The 17786-nt window shown below is 34.5% G+C and overlaps 2 protein-coding genes across 2 annotated transcripts; both read left to right on the top strand.

Moving 5' to 3' along the window:
• The first annotated feature begins 8459 nt into the window (after positions 1-8459).
• Positions 8460-9766, top strand: LOC136837668 (uncharacterized). Its single transcript, XM_067102542.1, has 2 exons — positions 8460-8471; positions 9404-9766. The coding sequence occupies exons 1-2, from the start codon at positions 8460-8462 to the stop codon at positions 9764-9766; spliced, it is 375 nt and encodes a 124-aa protein (XP_066958643.1).
• Positions 9767-14277: 4511 nt separating this feature from the next.
• Positions 14278-15572, top strand: LOC136837667 (uncharacterized). The gene is made up of 2 exons (XM_067102541.1): positions 14278-14289; positions 15210-15572. The coding sequence occupies exons 1-2, from the start codon at positions 14278-14280 to the stop codon at positions 15570-15572; spliced, it is 375 nt and encodes a 124-aa protein (XP_066958642.1).
• Positions 15573-17786: the final 2214 nt, after the last annotated feature.

Genomic DNA, 17786 nt, shown 5'->3' with positions numbered 1-17786 from the left:
GGAAACTTGTTGGAATATACTGTAGCTTGTTGGTGCGGAAATAGCAATTGAGCTATGGTCAATAACCGCCATCATCATCCTTCATATGACAACAACGAAGGTCACCATTATGGATTTCTTGGTTACCTGTATATTTCTATTTCTTTCAAGGAGCTTATTTTGGTTGACTGTCAATCATTTCCACTAGAATGGACTGGTTTTTGAGTCCAGTGTGAATCCATCTTATCGATGCCTTTTCTACCACTATCTCAACCCTCCTTGTATAAAAATAGCAAAGAAAATAAAGGTCATGAAATTAAGATAGGAAAATGGTCACTGGCCGGAAAAATTGCCTTTGATTTAGCCGTAGCGAAAAGAAGGCAAATGATAAATCATCCAAGATGCAGGAGCAATATTTCACACATTGATGAAAAGGCCAACATGAAGCTTTAATAACTAAGATGAAAGCAAGCAACTTAAGAGAGCAAAGCAGATCTTATAGTTATTTACAACGGATTTAGCAATGTAAATATGTGATCTCCCCAAGGATTTTTTAAGTTTCAAGTAACCTGAACACCATAAATGTTGATATTTAAGAAAAGCCCAGCAAATTTCCACTACCAGAAACAAACAACGTGATTGGAGAGAAGGGGTTAGGGATGAATCTGTATTAAAGGCATAAAAATAGGCTAGAGTAATGAATTCCACCCAAATATGCTCACAGGATTACAGGTGACAGCTGAGGAAAGAGCAAGCCAAGGTTGAGTGAGAATAACAGTGGATGGGAAGTGAAGAAAGGGGAAGTATTGGAAGGGAAGCACTTGAAAAAGCATGGACAGGGAAAGAAGTGTACCGAAAGTCGTTAAAGAAGAAGAAAAAAGAAACAGGCGAGAAAACATATAAACAGGAACTGTAGCTAACCGAGTCTTAAGACACATTCTGTCAAATGCCTCAGAAACATCAAGACAGCTGTCCAATAATTATGCAGAGGTGACCAAATATTAAAGATTTGTAGAGGGGGTCATTAGAAAATCTTACCTCACAAAAGCCACGCTAGTGATACGGAAGAAGAAAACTGTTTTAAGGTGTTTAAGAATGTGAGAGTTTAGTGAAGGTTTCATGGACATCAGTAACAAGAGAAGTTAAAGTAAAACGAAGCAGTCTGTTTGAATGTGTTGAACAAATGCATTTTTCTCCGAAAGCTACAATACATGATCAGCAAGTATGAAAAAACGAAGGAAAGCCCTGGTTTTACTTTGCCAATAAGCTTATTCTGTAACAGGCTAATTGCTTTTCAGATCGGTGGATGAGATAACCTTAAAGACCTTACAAGCATAAAAAAATTAGGGAAAAGCTCAAGATTTCAGGAAGTCTTAGGGCACTGGTATGACACAGGGAAGAACTGCTCTAAAACTGCAACCCAAAAGGTTGGGATTTTCCTTGGGAGAGCAACCTATAGATTGCTTACGGGAAAAAATGCTGAAAAGTTCGACTAGTAGTTGTTCAGAACTTTATGGGCAAAAGATTATAAATCACTTTCATCAGGAAACGCGATCAGTATCTTAGATTTCCTTTTAATAGAAGACTACCATTTCATTCTAAGTCCAGAAGAACGATGATTCCTAGCATAGATAAGTATGGGTATGATAGTTTAAGAGAAATTTATTTATCCACAGAGGTCAAATGGGATAGAAAGAAATTTTCAACAGAATGAGGGGCATACTCCTCAACAACTGATATCAGTCGTTACAATGTCAGAGATATTGTCTACCAAAACGAAACTATCCTGCAAAAAAACAGATTAAAAGGCACATGTGCCAACCTGTCGTGAAACATAAAAAATCGGCTATAAATGTTTGTGCAAAGGAACTGGTGAAAATAAGGTCAAGAATACAGGTTGTAGACACAATGATTAGGAACCTGTGTAGTGTGAGGAACCCCTGTTTCATCTCCTTAGCAATGAAAAGGTGTAGTCCTTATTAAATCCTGCGTAGATGCAGGTGGAATATCACCATCTAGTGATAATGTAAATTAAAGTCTTCAATATATAGAGCTCCAGTATGTTAAGGAGAAGATAGCAACAGAACTATGCAAAGTTATAGCCATCGTCATCCTCCATGTAATTACAAGCAGGGTCACCCCTATTGATATCGTAGTAACCACTCAATTTCTACTTCTTCATTACTATTATGTTTGTTGTCACTTAATTACTCCATAGAAAGATAGGGGTGCCCCCCCAAAAATAAAGAAGACAATTACTATCACAAAAGTGATGAAGCCATTTTTCTTCACTACCTTAACCCTGTTTCCTTCTATAAAAATACGTTGTAATTCTCCCCTGCAAAATTATTGTTAATGCAAACCTCACTGGAACCGCAAACATTAAAGTACAGCATGAAAGGAAAACAGGAAGTGATTAACTTCTTACAAAGGAACTTGAAACTTGTAATAGCTACAGTGGTGGAATGAAATATGTATCAGTACCATAATCTTTATAAATGCATAATAACTGATCAAGCACATGTACACCTAAAACCAAATAAATCACATTATGTTATTCATTGATAATTGACACATGATAAACCTGGTGAAAACAGATTTCTAAAACGATAAGGGTACATTTTCTTGGAAAGTACCGTTGTCATGAGAGGATATTTGCCTAATACAATTTACAATAGGAAAGCTTGCACTGACCTAATAAATATTCACATTCAAAACTGTATTATAACATGGTAAGCATCCTACAGAAAAATCCACTAGAGAATTAAAAGCCTAAAATCTTTTCCTTAAGAGTCGTGTTTAAGGATTTGTTCGCCACAAGAGAAAATACACTGACTGATAACAAATAAATAAATAATTGCTGGGAAATATCTCTCATATATTAAAGAAAAATACGAATGCGGGCTGTTTGATCATGCCTGAATCTTTTCAAAAGAACTATATGAAAGTTGGTGTTACTTGGTAAATGTGCTTAAATTTCAGGATTTGTGAATCAATATTCCTTTATATTATAAGAAGGATGAAAATAAAAACCAGATATATTGTGAAGTATTAATTCAATCGTATGTCTTCACATGAAACACTTCTGAATCAGCAACAACAGGAAACCCACATTTGTACTCCATTGAAAGCAGCGGTCAGGTTCTCCTTAACCGTAGTAGTTGGAAGGGTGGTAGTAGTACGGACGAGGATAGCCATAGTGGCCATAGTCATGGGAAGGTTCTGCGTAAGGCTCGGCATAAGGGTAAGCATAAGGATCGGCAGACCTCTTTCCGTGGTGGCGGTGGTGGCCGTGATGATGGTGGAGAAGGAGTCGTCCAGAAATGGGGGAAGCCTCAGCCCCTGGCTCTGCATCTCGCTTTTCAATTGCAGCAGCGCAAGCAGAAGCCGCCAGGAGCACAACTGCCTGGAATTTTTTTTAAATGTATCTTGAGAATTTCCTTCCTTAACAAAAAGAAAAGAGTAATGTAAACAATGGCAGTATAATGGTCTATAATTGTGAGGAATGTAATGTTAAAATAAAGTAAAAAGAGCATCTATTTCTTTTGGAATTTTTATGGATAAACTGAGATTATTTTAGGTTTAGTGTAAAGCATTAGACTTTACTAAAAAATGCTTCAAAGTAAATAGAAGAAATTTGTTATGTACATGATCTTAAAACTCTTGACACATACAGGAAACGGAAAGTAATCATTTGCTCAATAACATATAAAAAAATATAGTAGTTCTAAGGGTAACGGTCTTTTTTAAGGGTCAAGTCTTATTTGGACTTTTCACTTCTCAGTTCAGCACTAGAAAAATTAGCAGAGATATAGGAAGCAAATAATTTCTGGTGAAAAAAATTGTCAATACATTGATGGATAGCAAGCAGAATATGGAAGGAAGGCAATGTTCTTGATACATTAAGCACTCTTCAAACTTGTTGGTAATTAATATTTAGATAATAAATGAAACAAGAATTACCGAACATTTCCTGAAAAAAGATAAGTTTGAAAAGAGTGTAAAGTAGCCTATATTGCCTTCTCAAATCTATGATATCATCTTAGAAACCGGAAAATTTACAATGAGTAACTTTATTCCCATTTTAATATGCTGACCAGGAACTTCATTGTTGCTCGTGGGTCTTCACCGTGGCCACTTGAGAGTGAGTGTCTACCGGTGGAAGTCGCCCGCTTCCTTTTATAGTCGCTTCTCTCCGAAGGAGACCTTCATTAAGTGTTGTCACACTGCAAACAGCCACCAGAATCTTCATTCGAAAATTTACGCTACGTCGTCATGTCGGTACTTTTTGAGAGGTACTGAGCTATGTTATATTAATAGGGGTTACTGAAGTGTAATGAATAGAATAAAAAAGTTAAATAATAAAGTGTTAGAAAATAAGAAACGAGTCTTTGGTCTGTAAGTGAGGCAAATTGTATAAATTGTATATATATATATATATATATATATATATATATATATATATATATATATATATATATATATATATATATATATATATATATATATATATATATATATATATATATAAAGTATATATATATATATATATATATATATATATATATATATATATATATATATATATATATATATATATATATATATATATATATATATATATGCTCACAAGTATGCATGCGTACTTTATACACATACATACTCATATATATCCCCTAGACAGACACATATGCGCACAGTCTACAGAGAGATATGTATAACTTAAAAGCTGTTAGTCTAAATTTATTCAGCGCGAAGATAAAAAAAAAAAATTTTTCCATATGCAAATTTTTGGATAATTGTCGACTTACAGTTTTTTTTTAGTTACGGAAAGTACATGACTGTTTTACATATATCTGTCTATCTATTTATCTATGTATCTATCTACCTGTCTATTCATTTTCTTAGATATTAAAAGATAACAAATAACCCTTTCCCTTAAGATAATTCTGTTCTGGGTGATTTCTCTGGCGGTCTTTTCATCACAGACAAAAGTAAAAGAATAAAGTGCTATTTTTTTTATTAGAGAAAAAAAAATCAAGATAAATAAATGAAATTTGACTTTGGTTTATCCAGAGGACAACGTTTTCCTAAGCGGCTTAATGAACGCATTAGGTTTCAAAAATATCGCGGTCTCAATAAATATTGAAGAGCGCTCATTAAGGTAAGTAATCAGTGAGCTACAGTAATTTTGGGTGATTCCTCCTCAGTTTAGTGTTTTGATGTTACACAGTGCAAAAGGAAATGGAAGCACTCAAAGATAGCAAGCAAAGTAAAAAAAAAAAAGTAAAAAACCTCAGCATTTATATATAATTCATAGTGATATAAAAGAACTAGTATACTTAGAAATTAACATCAGCACTTTTTTTAGAGACTCTTCCTGGATGCAGCCATTAAACAGCAGGCCCAGTCGGGAAAATACTGGATTTACCCGGCTCACTTATTAACCTTGCTAAAATTGTTTATCTGTTAATGTAATTTCTCTCGAAACTAAAAACGACTGATTGTCAGAGCTTTCTTTTCTGAGGCCACAAAAACACTTCGAAGCTTCACGCTTCTTCTTCACTGCTGTGTCCTGATGTAAATGCAGAGCAAAAATTCGGTCAGGGAACAAACACTAAATTAAAAAAAAAAAAAAATTATGCACATAAACAACTAGCAGGGATAGAAATAATTTGTCAGATTATAAATAAACATAAATAAGAGGTTGTTGTGAGGAAAACATTCAAAAGTAATAGTCATGAGGTGAAACGGGTCTTTTGATGGAAATACTAGTTAGGAAATAAAAATGCATCAGGATATATCCAGAATATGACATTTGCTGCTCTCAGTATTCATTAGCCATAAACATTAAATGGTGGTTTGCATCTGGTTCCCTGCAAAAAAAAAATAAATTAGCTTGAATAGTTGCTATGTTCTCTGGAATATATTTATAATAAGGAAAACCCATAATACTATTCATAGTGGTTGTTGTGGTGCGGCGATGGTTTTGGTTAGTAATTGTGAAATCTGTCACAATTATTTCTTTAAGCTTGTCGGTTGGCTCAAAGTAATATATTCTTAAGTACATGAATCATGAGAAGCATTTTAAAGCATTATATATAAATTTGTTTGGCTTACTTAAATGTAATGCTTTAAATGCTTCACAAAAGTATTTTGTTTCCAGGATTGAAAGAATTATATATCCCCAGATTATGGGAAATGAAAACTAAAACTAAATGTATTAAGCAGTAATAATCCACAACAATTTTCGGTACATAAATCGCTCCCGACCAGCAACAGCAGAAAATTAGCATTTGTGCTCCAGGAAAATCAGCGGCAAAGTCCCCTTAACAGAAATAACTGGGCAAGAAGCGCCATAGGAAGAATCGCCTGACCTAGGAAGACTCACTGAATATATCGCCCTGTAATTATGCACAAGTTGAAAGTCAAATGGTTTATCCAGGGCCAAACCTCTAATCTTACTGTAACGTCATATAAACCTATTACCAAAGGAAGAGCAGCCTTCATATTAACTATGACAATGATGAATATGGCCGGTACTGCATGAGTTGGTATGTAGTTCTCTGCGAGCATCACCCTTATGTATCATCTAAGGACAGAATGCCAGTGTCTTAATGGAACTTTTTTCAAACAGTTTTTAATTTGAAATATCTATAATTTTTAGTATCTGATTTACTGCACCGTGTTATGATTAGCTGTTTAAACTGACGATTCTACCTATGAAAAGTTTCTGTTCAGGAGAAAAAATACTTGAGAATGGAATATATTGGGTCACTGTAAGACTGTGTTCATTAGTTATGACCGATCTCGTGACAGTTATGGTAGCAGTAAAGAATAGTAACCCATTTAGAGATTCACTGAGGAATTTTGCAATTGCTGAAAAATTTCAGTCACAAACATCCACCCAATATAAAATTCCAATATAGCTTTTTTATTGGAACAAAATTCAGCTGTATTTTTATTTTCTGGGGTATGAGGTAATGAAGAATTTTATTGCAGAATCACATAGTTTATCAAGCATGTCATAACAAAAGAGTTTGTTTTTGTTTATACAGAATTGTTTCTTGTTTATTTACTAAATAAATAAAGAGGTGTATTAGGTGTATTTCTAAGGCATCGTCTGACAAGTGTCGCTAATATGAAACTTAATCTTAGGTACAAGTCACTATTCTATCATTCTTTAAGGGACTCAAGAGTCATTACAATATTAAGTGCTTGATGTTATGTGGTCGCTACTCTCGTTTTGAGTTTTTTGTAACAGAAAATCGCTGTGCCGGCTTTGTCTGTCAGCCGCACTTTATTCTGTCCGCACTTTTTTCTGTCTGCACTTTTTCTGTCCGCCCTCAGATCTTAAAAACTACTGAGGCTAGAGGGCTGCAAATTGGTAAGTTGATCATCCACCCTCCAATCATCAAACATACCAAATTGCAGCCCTCTAGTCTCAGTAGTCTTTATTTTATTTAAGGTTAAATTTAGCCATACTCATGCTTCTGACAACGATATAGGATAGGCCACCAACGAGCCGTGGTTAAAGCTTCATGGGCTGTGGCTCATACAGCATTACACCAAGACCAGCAAAAGATAGAGCTATTTTCGGTGGCCTTGAGTATACGCTGTAGCGGCTGTATGGAAAACTCGATTGCGCCAAAGAAACTTCGGCGCATTTTTTACTTGTTGTTATATATACTCAGAGGCCGTGTAATGACCTGAGAATCTTTAGAATATTCGTTTGATGTAACTTATGGAGAAATATAGTAAGACACTGCACGATGAGTGAGAGAATCTTTTCACGGTTCTTTACTGCATAATGTGAAGAGGAATGAGATCTTCCGACAGTTATTTATTCTCGTTGCGGCTTGGATTTATTAGCATGAATTAGCAAAAAAGTGTACTGACATGTTTCAGAGTTAGATTTATGCTCTTAAAACGATTTTTTCTTATCCCTGCGCTTTGATAGTCACACGCTTTTTTTGCAATTTATTTTGTTTAACTACCACTTAATTTACTCTATAATTATGGCATGACTCGTTCGTTGATGTTATGATTGTAATGATAATGATAACTTAGATTTGAACGATTACAACACACTCATGCTTTACTTTTTCGTTTCTTTATATATACATATATAAATACTTACCAACGAACATGGAAACTGGCTCTCTTACAGATCTTAGACATTGCGGTTTCTATATGAAACAAAAATTAAGTGAATAATTTTTTGTACTCAATAAACTTCATAAACGGCACTAATAAAATTCCGTAAAAGCCAAAGCCTTTAAAAGGTGTTTAATTAAGAACTTTCTCATCCAAGGATGGCTATGACGTAAATTTCCGGATGAAATTCTGGTGACTGTTCCTAATATCCCAACACGTGACGAAGGTCTTCTTCGGAAAGAAGCGACTATAAAAGGAGGAGGCCGACTCTCATCGGTAGACACTCACTCACAAGTGGCCACGGTGAACACCCACGAGCAACAATGAAGTTCCTGGTCAGTATATTAGAAAGGGAATAGATTTGTACAGTTACTTGATGCAAATTTTCCAGTTTCTAAAAGAATCTCAGAGATCGGGGGGGTGGTGGTGGTGGGGGCGGGGTTAGTTGTATAAATTGACGGATTCGCAATTGCAAAACGTGGTATGAGGGTAATCAGTCATATAACTGTGAATAGGTTTTTTTCTGGACTTACATAATTTTTATCTCTCTCTCTCTCTCTCTCTCTCTCTCTCTCTCTCTCTCTCTCTCTCTCTCTCTCTCTCTCTCTCTCTCTCTCTTTTAAAAATGTTTCTAGGTAATCAGTATACATCGCATTTGATGACAATCATTAATGATCAAACTTCTCTCCAATATAAAGACCTACTTTTAAGAACATTAAGAATATTTTTACATTTTAGTATAATGAATACCATTCATTAACTAAACATTAATTACCTCCTAATATGTCAGGTATCTTTTTATTGTTAATGTAAAAGAGACACACTCCTTTTCTTCCTAACAACTTGCTGAGGGTTAATGCATTTACGTTTTTTTTCCCTGAAATTATTTGGTTACTATAGATCTAATATTCTCCTTTTTAATAACTACAAACGTAAAACTCCAGGTATCATTCTTACCTCTTAATTAAATAACACTAGCTCAAATATGAATTTTTATCTTCCGCCTACGGCAATTTATTCCTGAGCTATGTAGTAAATAAGTACTTTTAGCTTCCAAAGCGTGTCCAGAATTCTATAGTTTTATACTTAAGAAACTTATATATAATATTTTACATATAACATGATATAAATTTTCTTCAAAATAGTAAGTCATAGGCAAAACGAATGGAAATTTCTAATCATGTATCAGAGACTTCCTGACAATTACAAAGCATTTCAGAGCAATTATTTTAAACTTATGTTGTTTTTTTGTTAATGGAAATTTCAGGCAATTTTGCTCCTGGTGGCTTCCGCTTGCGCTACTGAGATTGAGAAGCGAGAGGCGGAGCCAAGCTATGGCTATGGTTCTGGCTACCCATATGGGCATCGCAGCCACTACCCAGTAAGCTACAGTTACGGGCACCACCCTTACAAGAGATCTGCTGATCCAGAGCCAGAGGCTAAGGCTTCCCCCTCCTATGGACACTACCCTGTCTACCGTCCTCATGGTCACCACTACGCAAAGAGGTCTCCCGAGCCTTACCCTTATCCTTACCCTTATGCTGACCCTTATCCTTATCCTTACCCTTATGCTGACCCTTATCCTTATCCTTACCCTTATGCTGAGCCTTCCTATGGCTATGGCTCCTAAGGCTAACCTCGTCCATTCTACTACTATCCTTCCAATACTACGGTTAAAGGGGAACTCCACCACTGAGTTTCCCGGAGCATTAATGTGGATTTTCTGTTGTTGCTAGTCAAGAGTGGTTAAGTAAAGAAAAATATATAGAGCATAATACGTAAGCTTTTTCTTTTCATTCCTTCCATAACCTGGATAAATGAGAACATATGAATCAGAAAAACTAAATACTTTTGTGAAGTAAGGCCGGTTTGTGCAATACTTTTGAAGGCTCCCTGATATCAGTGCATGAAAACATAATTTACATACTCTTATAATTTTATTTAGCTTAATTTAATAAACGTTGCATAGGATCTGATTTCGCTTATTAAAAAACCTGTGATGATTTTTGGAGTTATTACTGGTTGAAGTAACGGGTTTATAAAAATCTAAAATTTATAGTTCCTGAAACAAAACCATTTCTTTACCACTATAAATGTCTTTATCTCATACTACTTTTAGTTATTAACACTGATTATGGTACTGATATTGCTACGGAACAAATACGTTCCGGAGTACGAGAGCAAAAGAGCATAGGTATTTTTTGTTTTTTGTTTGGGAAGGAAGGAGTACCATATTCAAACTATCTTTTACATGACACATAGAAGCCCAACCAAAAAAACCCCAGTATATCATACTGTCAAGGTGTTGTCACACGGGAGCATTTTCTGAAATCTATTGGCATCTTGCCTTTTGAGTTTGCTGCAAAGAAGGAAGAACTGTAGGAAAAACAGAAGACGCACATGTTGGTCATCTTGCAGCCAGAGATTGATACCTTTGTTTACGTTGAAAGAACTGAGGAGAAGAGTTTCCCATAACTTTCCCGTAATTGCTGGGAGTACAGAGCAAACCAACATCATCATCTTGGTGTCAATAACTTTACATTTTGGTATCATAGTACATAGTGTGCGCCAGGAACGGAATTTTTCTTTCTAACTTGAATAGGCCTAAACCACCCTCAATTTGAGAAACAGCTAAACCTGCGATATGTAGTCTTCCGTACTCTATATATATTTTTGGGATTTTATTAAGGGCATCTAGGACAAAATAAGCAAAATAAAAAATTATTTGGCTAAAAAAATTAGAAATGCTCTTCTAGAAGAAATATGTGTATGGCAGAACATGATAATGGGCCATTACAAGATACCGAAAGAAATGTTCTTTGTGTTTTTTAAATGCTGTAGCTAATGGAAATCTATAGCAGAAAATGACATCTCTAATGGCATACTTGAGATTAATTGCTTATTTAGTAAGACAAAAAACCCATTTCTAAAAACAGACATTTCCTTCCATATTTTGTGGAAACTATTTGATTACATAATCAAGAACTTCATGTCCTCTAATTCCTCCATACACTGGTTCCTAAAGCAAAAAAGGAAAAAAAAAGGTCAATACTAGTGTCAACCTCCGTACCAAATAAAAAAAAATATTTCATTGAAGTGTATGTTCGAGGATGAAATTTTCCAACACTTTCAAAATCCTTTGAGAATCACAAAATAGATAGCACAATTCCTTGTTAAGAGTATAACCGCTAAAAAATCAGTCATAACAAATGAACGCAGTAGTACAAAAACCTAGTATATGCCTGTTTGAGATAAAGAATCATCAATGTAAATGGTTTGTGGTATTATGATGTTGCAAAGGAGATCCTAAAAATTGTAGATATTTCAAGTTTTTTTTTGTAGAACTAGTATAATTATGACATTGACATTCTCTACTTAGATGACACATCTGGCTGACATTCGCCGAAATATACACTCTATTCCATGCATTATTCATCATATTCATCACTGCCATATCAGGAAGGCTGGTCCTCCCTCAATACAAGGTATATGTGACGTTCCAGTGAGACTAGAGCTTTAGCCCTGGATAAACCATTCAACTTTCAACCTGTGCTCAATTAACAAGATATATTCAGTAATCTCCATACCTCAAGTCTAAGTGCTTGGCAACAGTGTCATTGATCGTTTCTCCATTCTCTGTATTTCATTAACAATTTAATATTTTAGTGTAACTTTAGTTTCTCCTCTGAGTCTGTCATAACCTGAAACCCTCAAAATCTTGGTGTTGCTTGTCTTAAAGGCAAAGCGACATCAAAGTAACCTAACCAGACTAAAAGAGGAAACTTTATTCCAAATTCCTGCTAATGCGATTTGTTATTCAGCTAAATTCCTTAATACTTCAAAGTGATCAAGTCACTGCTCGTTTGATGTAAGGATAATTATTAGCTGGATGATTATGGAATCAAGATGCCTGGGTCAATCTTATTTCTTTTGCCAAGCTGTTTATTAGCCTGCTTCAATTTAAAGAAAATTGAGTCAAATCCTTCTGGATCTCTGCTAGTTGCCCTGTATTAAACTATACAATGTGTACGAAAATTAGTTTAGCGTGATTAAGCTGGATGTCTTGCGGGAAATTTAGAAAAGTTAGTTATGCTTTCACTTTCAGCCAAAGGACCTAGCCTATTAAACATGTCACAGAACTGTGTGAGTCAAGACCTCATTTTTCAGACGATAAGTTTAAAAATACAGGAGAAATACGTCCTTTAATTCTTAGGTTCTTGCTTTTCTGAATGTAATCTTAATTTATGTTTATATACAGGGTATTAAATGAAGAAGTAGAGTACGATATGTTGCGCTAAAAAAGCAGGGGGTAAATCACATGTATTTTTAAAGACTCGTCATTCAGTTGCCACTATTATGAAACTTTACCTTTGACACAAGTCACTAGATAACATTCTCAATGCTTAATAATATTTTCGAGAAGTATGGTCCCCACCCTCCTTTCTTGTATATACGCAAAGACCGTAAAATTGCAAGAGAATTTGTCTGATATTCGTTTAAAATAACTTACATAGAAATCTAAAATGTTACACTAGACACGATGGAGACGCATCTTTTCACGTTTTTTTTTTAACTTATATATTTATATATTTCCTTCATTATGCGAGAACTGAGCTTTTAAACAATAATATGTTCTCACTATTTCTAGGGTTTTTGAGGGCGAATTTACTCTTATGTTTGAGATATGTTATACTTGTATTAGTGATGTTATGATATTTTCTTAAAAAAGTTTTATTCTCATCCTAAGTTTTTAAATACAGTGTTTTCAATTGCTTTTAATTACTCTATAATTATCAAATGACTGCTTTTTGACACTACAATATTGATTACAATGATAACCCAGATATTGAAAAAGCAATTATGATTACACTAAACACAATTTACACATTATTTTCCTGAATTAGAATTTACAGAAATCCTGTCGTAATAGTATATTATATATATATATGTATATCTATATCTATCTATCTATCTATATACATATAATATATAAATATACGAGTATATACATAGATACATATATATAAATAAATAAATAAATATATATATATATATATATATATATATATATATATATATATATATATATATATATATATATATATATATATATATATAATCAGTAAGCTACAAACGTCTTTTAATATCCAATTCGCTCTACCTCGGAAATAATATATTTTCATATATGTTACCGAAGGGGAATTTTTTAGTTGACAATAAGTTCGTCGTACCGTGGGCTCGAACCAACGAAGGACAAGAACTCAGAACTACAGTGGACGCCTTAATCCACACGGCCAGCAAGTGAGGTATACTGTTCAAAGTGGATATCGGCTCCCATCTACAAATCCCCGTCGAACTCAGGTGTTTGTATTTAGAGACGATATCCACCCACCTCTGCCATGTTGACCGTGTAGTGCGTTTGTCGCACGCACCCATGTTATGACTTTTTATCACATCACCGTGCTTCATATACAATCAGTAAGCTACAAACGTCCTTTAATATCCAATTCGCTCTACCTAGGAAATAATATATTTTCATATATGTTACCGGAGGGGAATTTTTTTGTTGAAAATAAGTTCGTCGTCCCGTGGGCTCGAACCAACGAAGGACAAGAACTCAGGACTAGAGTGGACGCCTTAATCCACACGGCCAGTAAGCGAATTGGATATTAAAGGACGTTTGTAGCTTACTGATTGTATATGAATCACGATGATGTGATAAAATATATATATATATATATATATATATATATATATATATATATATATATATATATATATATATGTATATATATATATATATATATATAAGTGTTTGCTCATGCATGTTTCCCTACATAATGCAGTTCGTGTTAGCTCACTTACAGAGCTTACACTATTTTATTCTTATATAAAAAAAAGCACTTGATCTAAATTAATTTATCCCTCAGTAATTCCATCAGTATCAATAAAATACAGAATAAGCCAAGACCTTTGAGTACTGACGTGACGCAAATTTCCGGATCAAATTCTGGTGACTGTTCGCAATGTCACATCATTAATGAAGGTCTTCTTCGGAAAGAAGCGACTATAAAAGGAAGAGACCAATTTCCATCGGTAGATTCACTCCCAAGTGGCCACGGTGAACACCCACGAGCAACAATGAAGTTCCTGGTCAGTAAATTAGAAAGAGATTACAATAATACAGTTATCTGTTCCAAATTTTCCAGTTTATAAAAGAATATCAAATGGATCATGGGGTTAGTGGCATAAATTAACAGATTCATAGTTGCAAAACATGATATGAAGGTAGTCAGTCATTTAACTGTGAGTAGGATTGAGTCTTGGATAGACAGTTTTTACTCTCAGGAGTTAAAGGTGGGAGAATCTATGTTACCATTATCTCTGTCTCTGTCTCTGTGTCTCTCTCTCTCTCTCTCTCTCTCTCTCTCTCTCTCTCTCTCTCTCTCTCTCTCGTAAAAGATTTAGGTAATCAATATGCATTGCATTCAAGGCCAGTCATTACTGATCAAACTTTTCTTCAGTATCAAGACCTATTAATAAGAACATTATGAATATTTTTACATTTCATTTGATGAATATCATTCAATAAATGATTTACCTCCAAGTATATAACTTTTTATTGTTAATGTAAAAGAGACACATTTCCTTTCTTCTTTACACAACTTGCTGACAGTTATGGCATTTAAGATTTTTTTTAACGAAATTTTTTGGTTACTATGTCTCTGATATTTTTCTTTTTAATGACTACAAGAGTAAACTCCAATTATCACTCTTACCTCCTAATTAAATAACATTAGCCATGTATGAATATTTATTTTACGACTACAACAATTATTCCTGAGTTATGGAGACAATAAGTACTTCCTGATTTCAGAATGTGTCCAGAATTCTATCATTTTATACCCAAAAGAAACGTAACATGATATTAAATTATCTTCAAATTTGCAATTTAATGGAAAAACAAATACAAATTTCTAATCTTGTAACAGGGACTTCTTGACAATATTATTACATAGCATTTGACGCGATTATTTTAACTTCTCTTGGTTCTTTGTTAATGGAAATTTCAGGTAATTTTGCTCCTGGTGGCTTCCGCTTGCGCTAATGAGATCGAGAAGCGAGAGGCGGAGCCGAGCTATGGCTATTATCGTCCTTCCTACTACTATAATTATGACTACCCTTATGGGTATCGTAGGCTACCCATAGGCTACATTTACGGGCACCGCCATCACAAGAGGTCTGCTGATCCAGAGCCAGTGGCTGAGGCTTCCCCCTCCTATAGGCACTACCCTGTATACCGTCCTCATGGTCACCACTATGCAAAGAGGTCTCCCGAGCCTTACCCTTATCCTTACCCTTATGCTGACCCTTACCCTTATCCTTACCCTTATGCTGACCCTTACCCTTATCCTTACCCTTATGCTGAGCCTTAAAGCTGAGCCTTCCCATGGCTATGGCTCCTAAGGCTAACCTCGTCTATACTACTACCACCCTTCCTAATACTAGGTTAAAGGGGAACTCTACCACTGAGTTTCCTGGAGCATTAATGTGGATTTTCTGTTGTTGCTGGTCAAGAGTGGTTAAGTAAAGAAAAATATAAATAGTATAATGTATAAAGTTTTTATTTTCATTCCTCTCATAACCTGGAGAAATGTTAACAAATGAATCAAAAAAACAAAATACTTTTATCAGGCAAAACCAGCTTGTGTATGCTGCTTGATATTAGTGGAAGAAGATATAATTTACTTATTATTACTATTATAATTTTACTTAGAGTAACTGAGTAAGCGTTACACAGGATTTATTTTCGCTAAATAAAACAAATCAGTAATGGTATCTGCAGTTATTCCTCAGTGAGGTAAAAGGTTTATAAAAATCTAGATTCTACTGTCACTTGCCCAAAATCCTCGCCATCACCAGACTAATGACCTTATTTTTACTAAAATAAAGGTCTTTATCTCAAAGTATTCTTAATCATTAACATTCATTATGGTAACGAGAGCAAAAAGCCGAAAGTATTATTTTTGTGGAGGGGGAGAGGGGCGGCGGTAGGACAGTGAGGATTGCCATAAATAATCATCTTTTACATGACACACAGAAGCCTAACCGTGAAAACCACAGTGTGTCATTACTTCAAAGGTGCTGTCACACGAGAACATTTTCTGACTTCTTCCAGCATCATGCCTGTGGAGGAAAAACAGAAGACGCACTTGTAAGTCATCTGGCAGGCAGAGACTGGTTACCTTTATTTATGTAGAAAGGATTGAGGAGAAAAGCTTTTTAAGCTTTGACGTAACTGGCAGAAATACAAGTTAAACCAGTGACTTTATCTTGCAGCATTATATGCTTCAGGAAAGAAATTTTCATTATTGGCTTGAATTGGGCTAAATCATTTTCAATTTCTGAAATAGTCCAAGAGGCTATGTTTGTAGGCTACCGTGCTTTCTCTCTCTCTCTCTCTCTCTCACTCTCTCTCTTTCTCTCTCTCTCTCTCTCTCTCTCTCTATATCTCTCATATATATATATATATATATATATATATATATATATATATATATATATATATATATATATATATATATATATATATATATATATATATATATATATATATATATATATATATATGTATGTATATATATATATATATATAAATATATATATATATATATATATATATATATATATATATATATATATATATATATATATATATATATATATATATATGAAACGGACTGCGGGATAAAATCATCAGAATAAGAAAAATATCTGTAAAATGGATTGTATTAAGTGCGTTATTTGCCTAATGATTACAAGTTCTTCACTAGAAGAATTAAGCCTTTGTGACATAGACACATTATTAGGGCCATTATTGGCGGATTGGCATGGCAAGATACAGAGATAGTCTATGTGAAAGCACCTTCATTGATTTTTAAAGTTGTGGCTAATGAAAATCTACGGCAGAATATGGTACCCTCTGGTGATATCCCTATTATCATTTGCTTATTTAATAAAATTAGAAAAAAAAGTTCTGTCTACAAATATAATCACTTGCTTTTTTATTTCGGATAAGCTGTTGTACTACGAAATCAAATTCTTTATTTCCTCCTATTCATCTATACGCTAGCACAAAAAACTGAGAAAAGTTCTGACCTCTGTTCCAACAATAAATAGTTATATTAAAATTACTGTACATATCCGGCGGATGTTTGGGAGTGAATAGATAGAATGGCTCTTTGTTGATAGTATAACCACTTACTAATCAGACATGATACACGAATGCAGTAATACTATGAACCTAGTTAATTCCTTCTGAATTATTAGCTCTAAAGACAGACACTTTTCAGATGGAGAATCATCACTGTAAATACTTTATGGTACTATGATTTTGTACAGCAGAGTCTAAAAATTATAGTTAAATTTCACTTTAATTTTTCCCTAGGGCTTGCGCCCCCCTTGGAAATTGCTGACGCCTCCCAGGTTGAGAACCACTCACTTTAGATGATACACATGGGTGATGCTCGTTGGAATGCACGCGCTATGGTTCATACAGTAGTTGACTTGAAGGCTGGGCTCCCTTCGCCATTAGATCTACATGACGTTACAGTGAGACTAGAGCTTTGGGTGAATGAGCTGTTTATCTC

The sequence above is a fragment of the Macrobrachium rosenbergii genome, chromosome 59 (genome assembly GCF_040412425.1).
Source record: "Macrobrachium rosenbergii isolate ZJJX-2024 chromosome 59, ASM4041242v1, whole genome shotgun sequence".
In the NCBI taxonomy this organism is placed as follows: Eukaryota; Metazoa; Arthropoda; class Malacostraca; order Decapoda; family Palaemonidae; genus Macrobrachium; species Macrobrachium rosenbergii.
The sequence above is the reverse complement of the archived record's forward strand: the minus strand, read 5'-3'. Positions and strand labels throughout refer to the sequence as shown.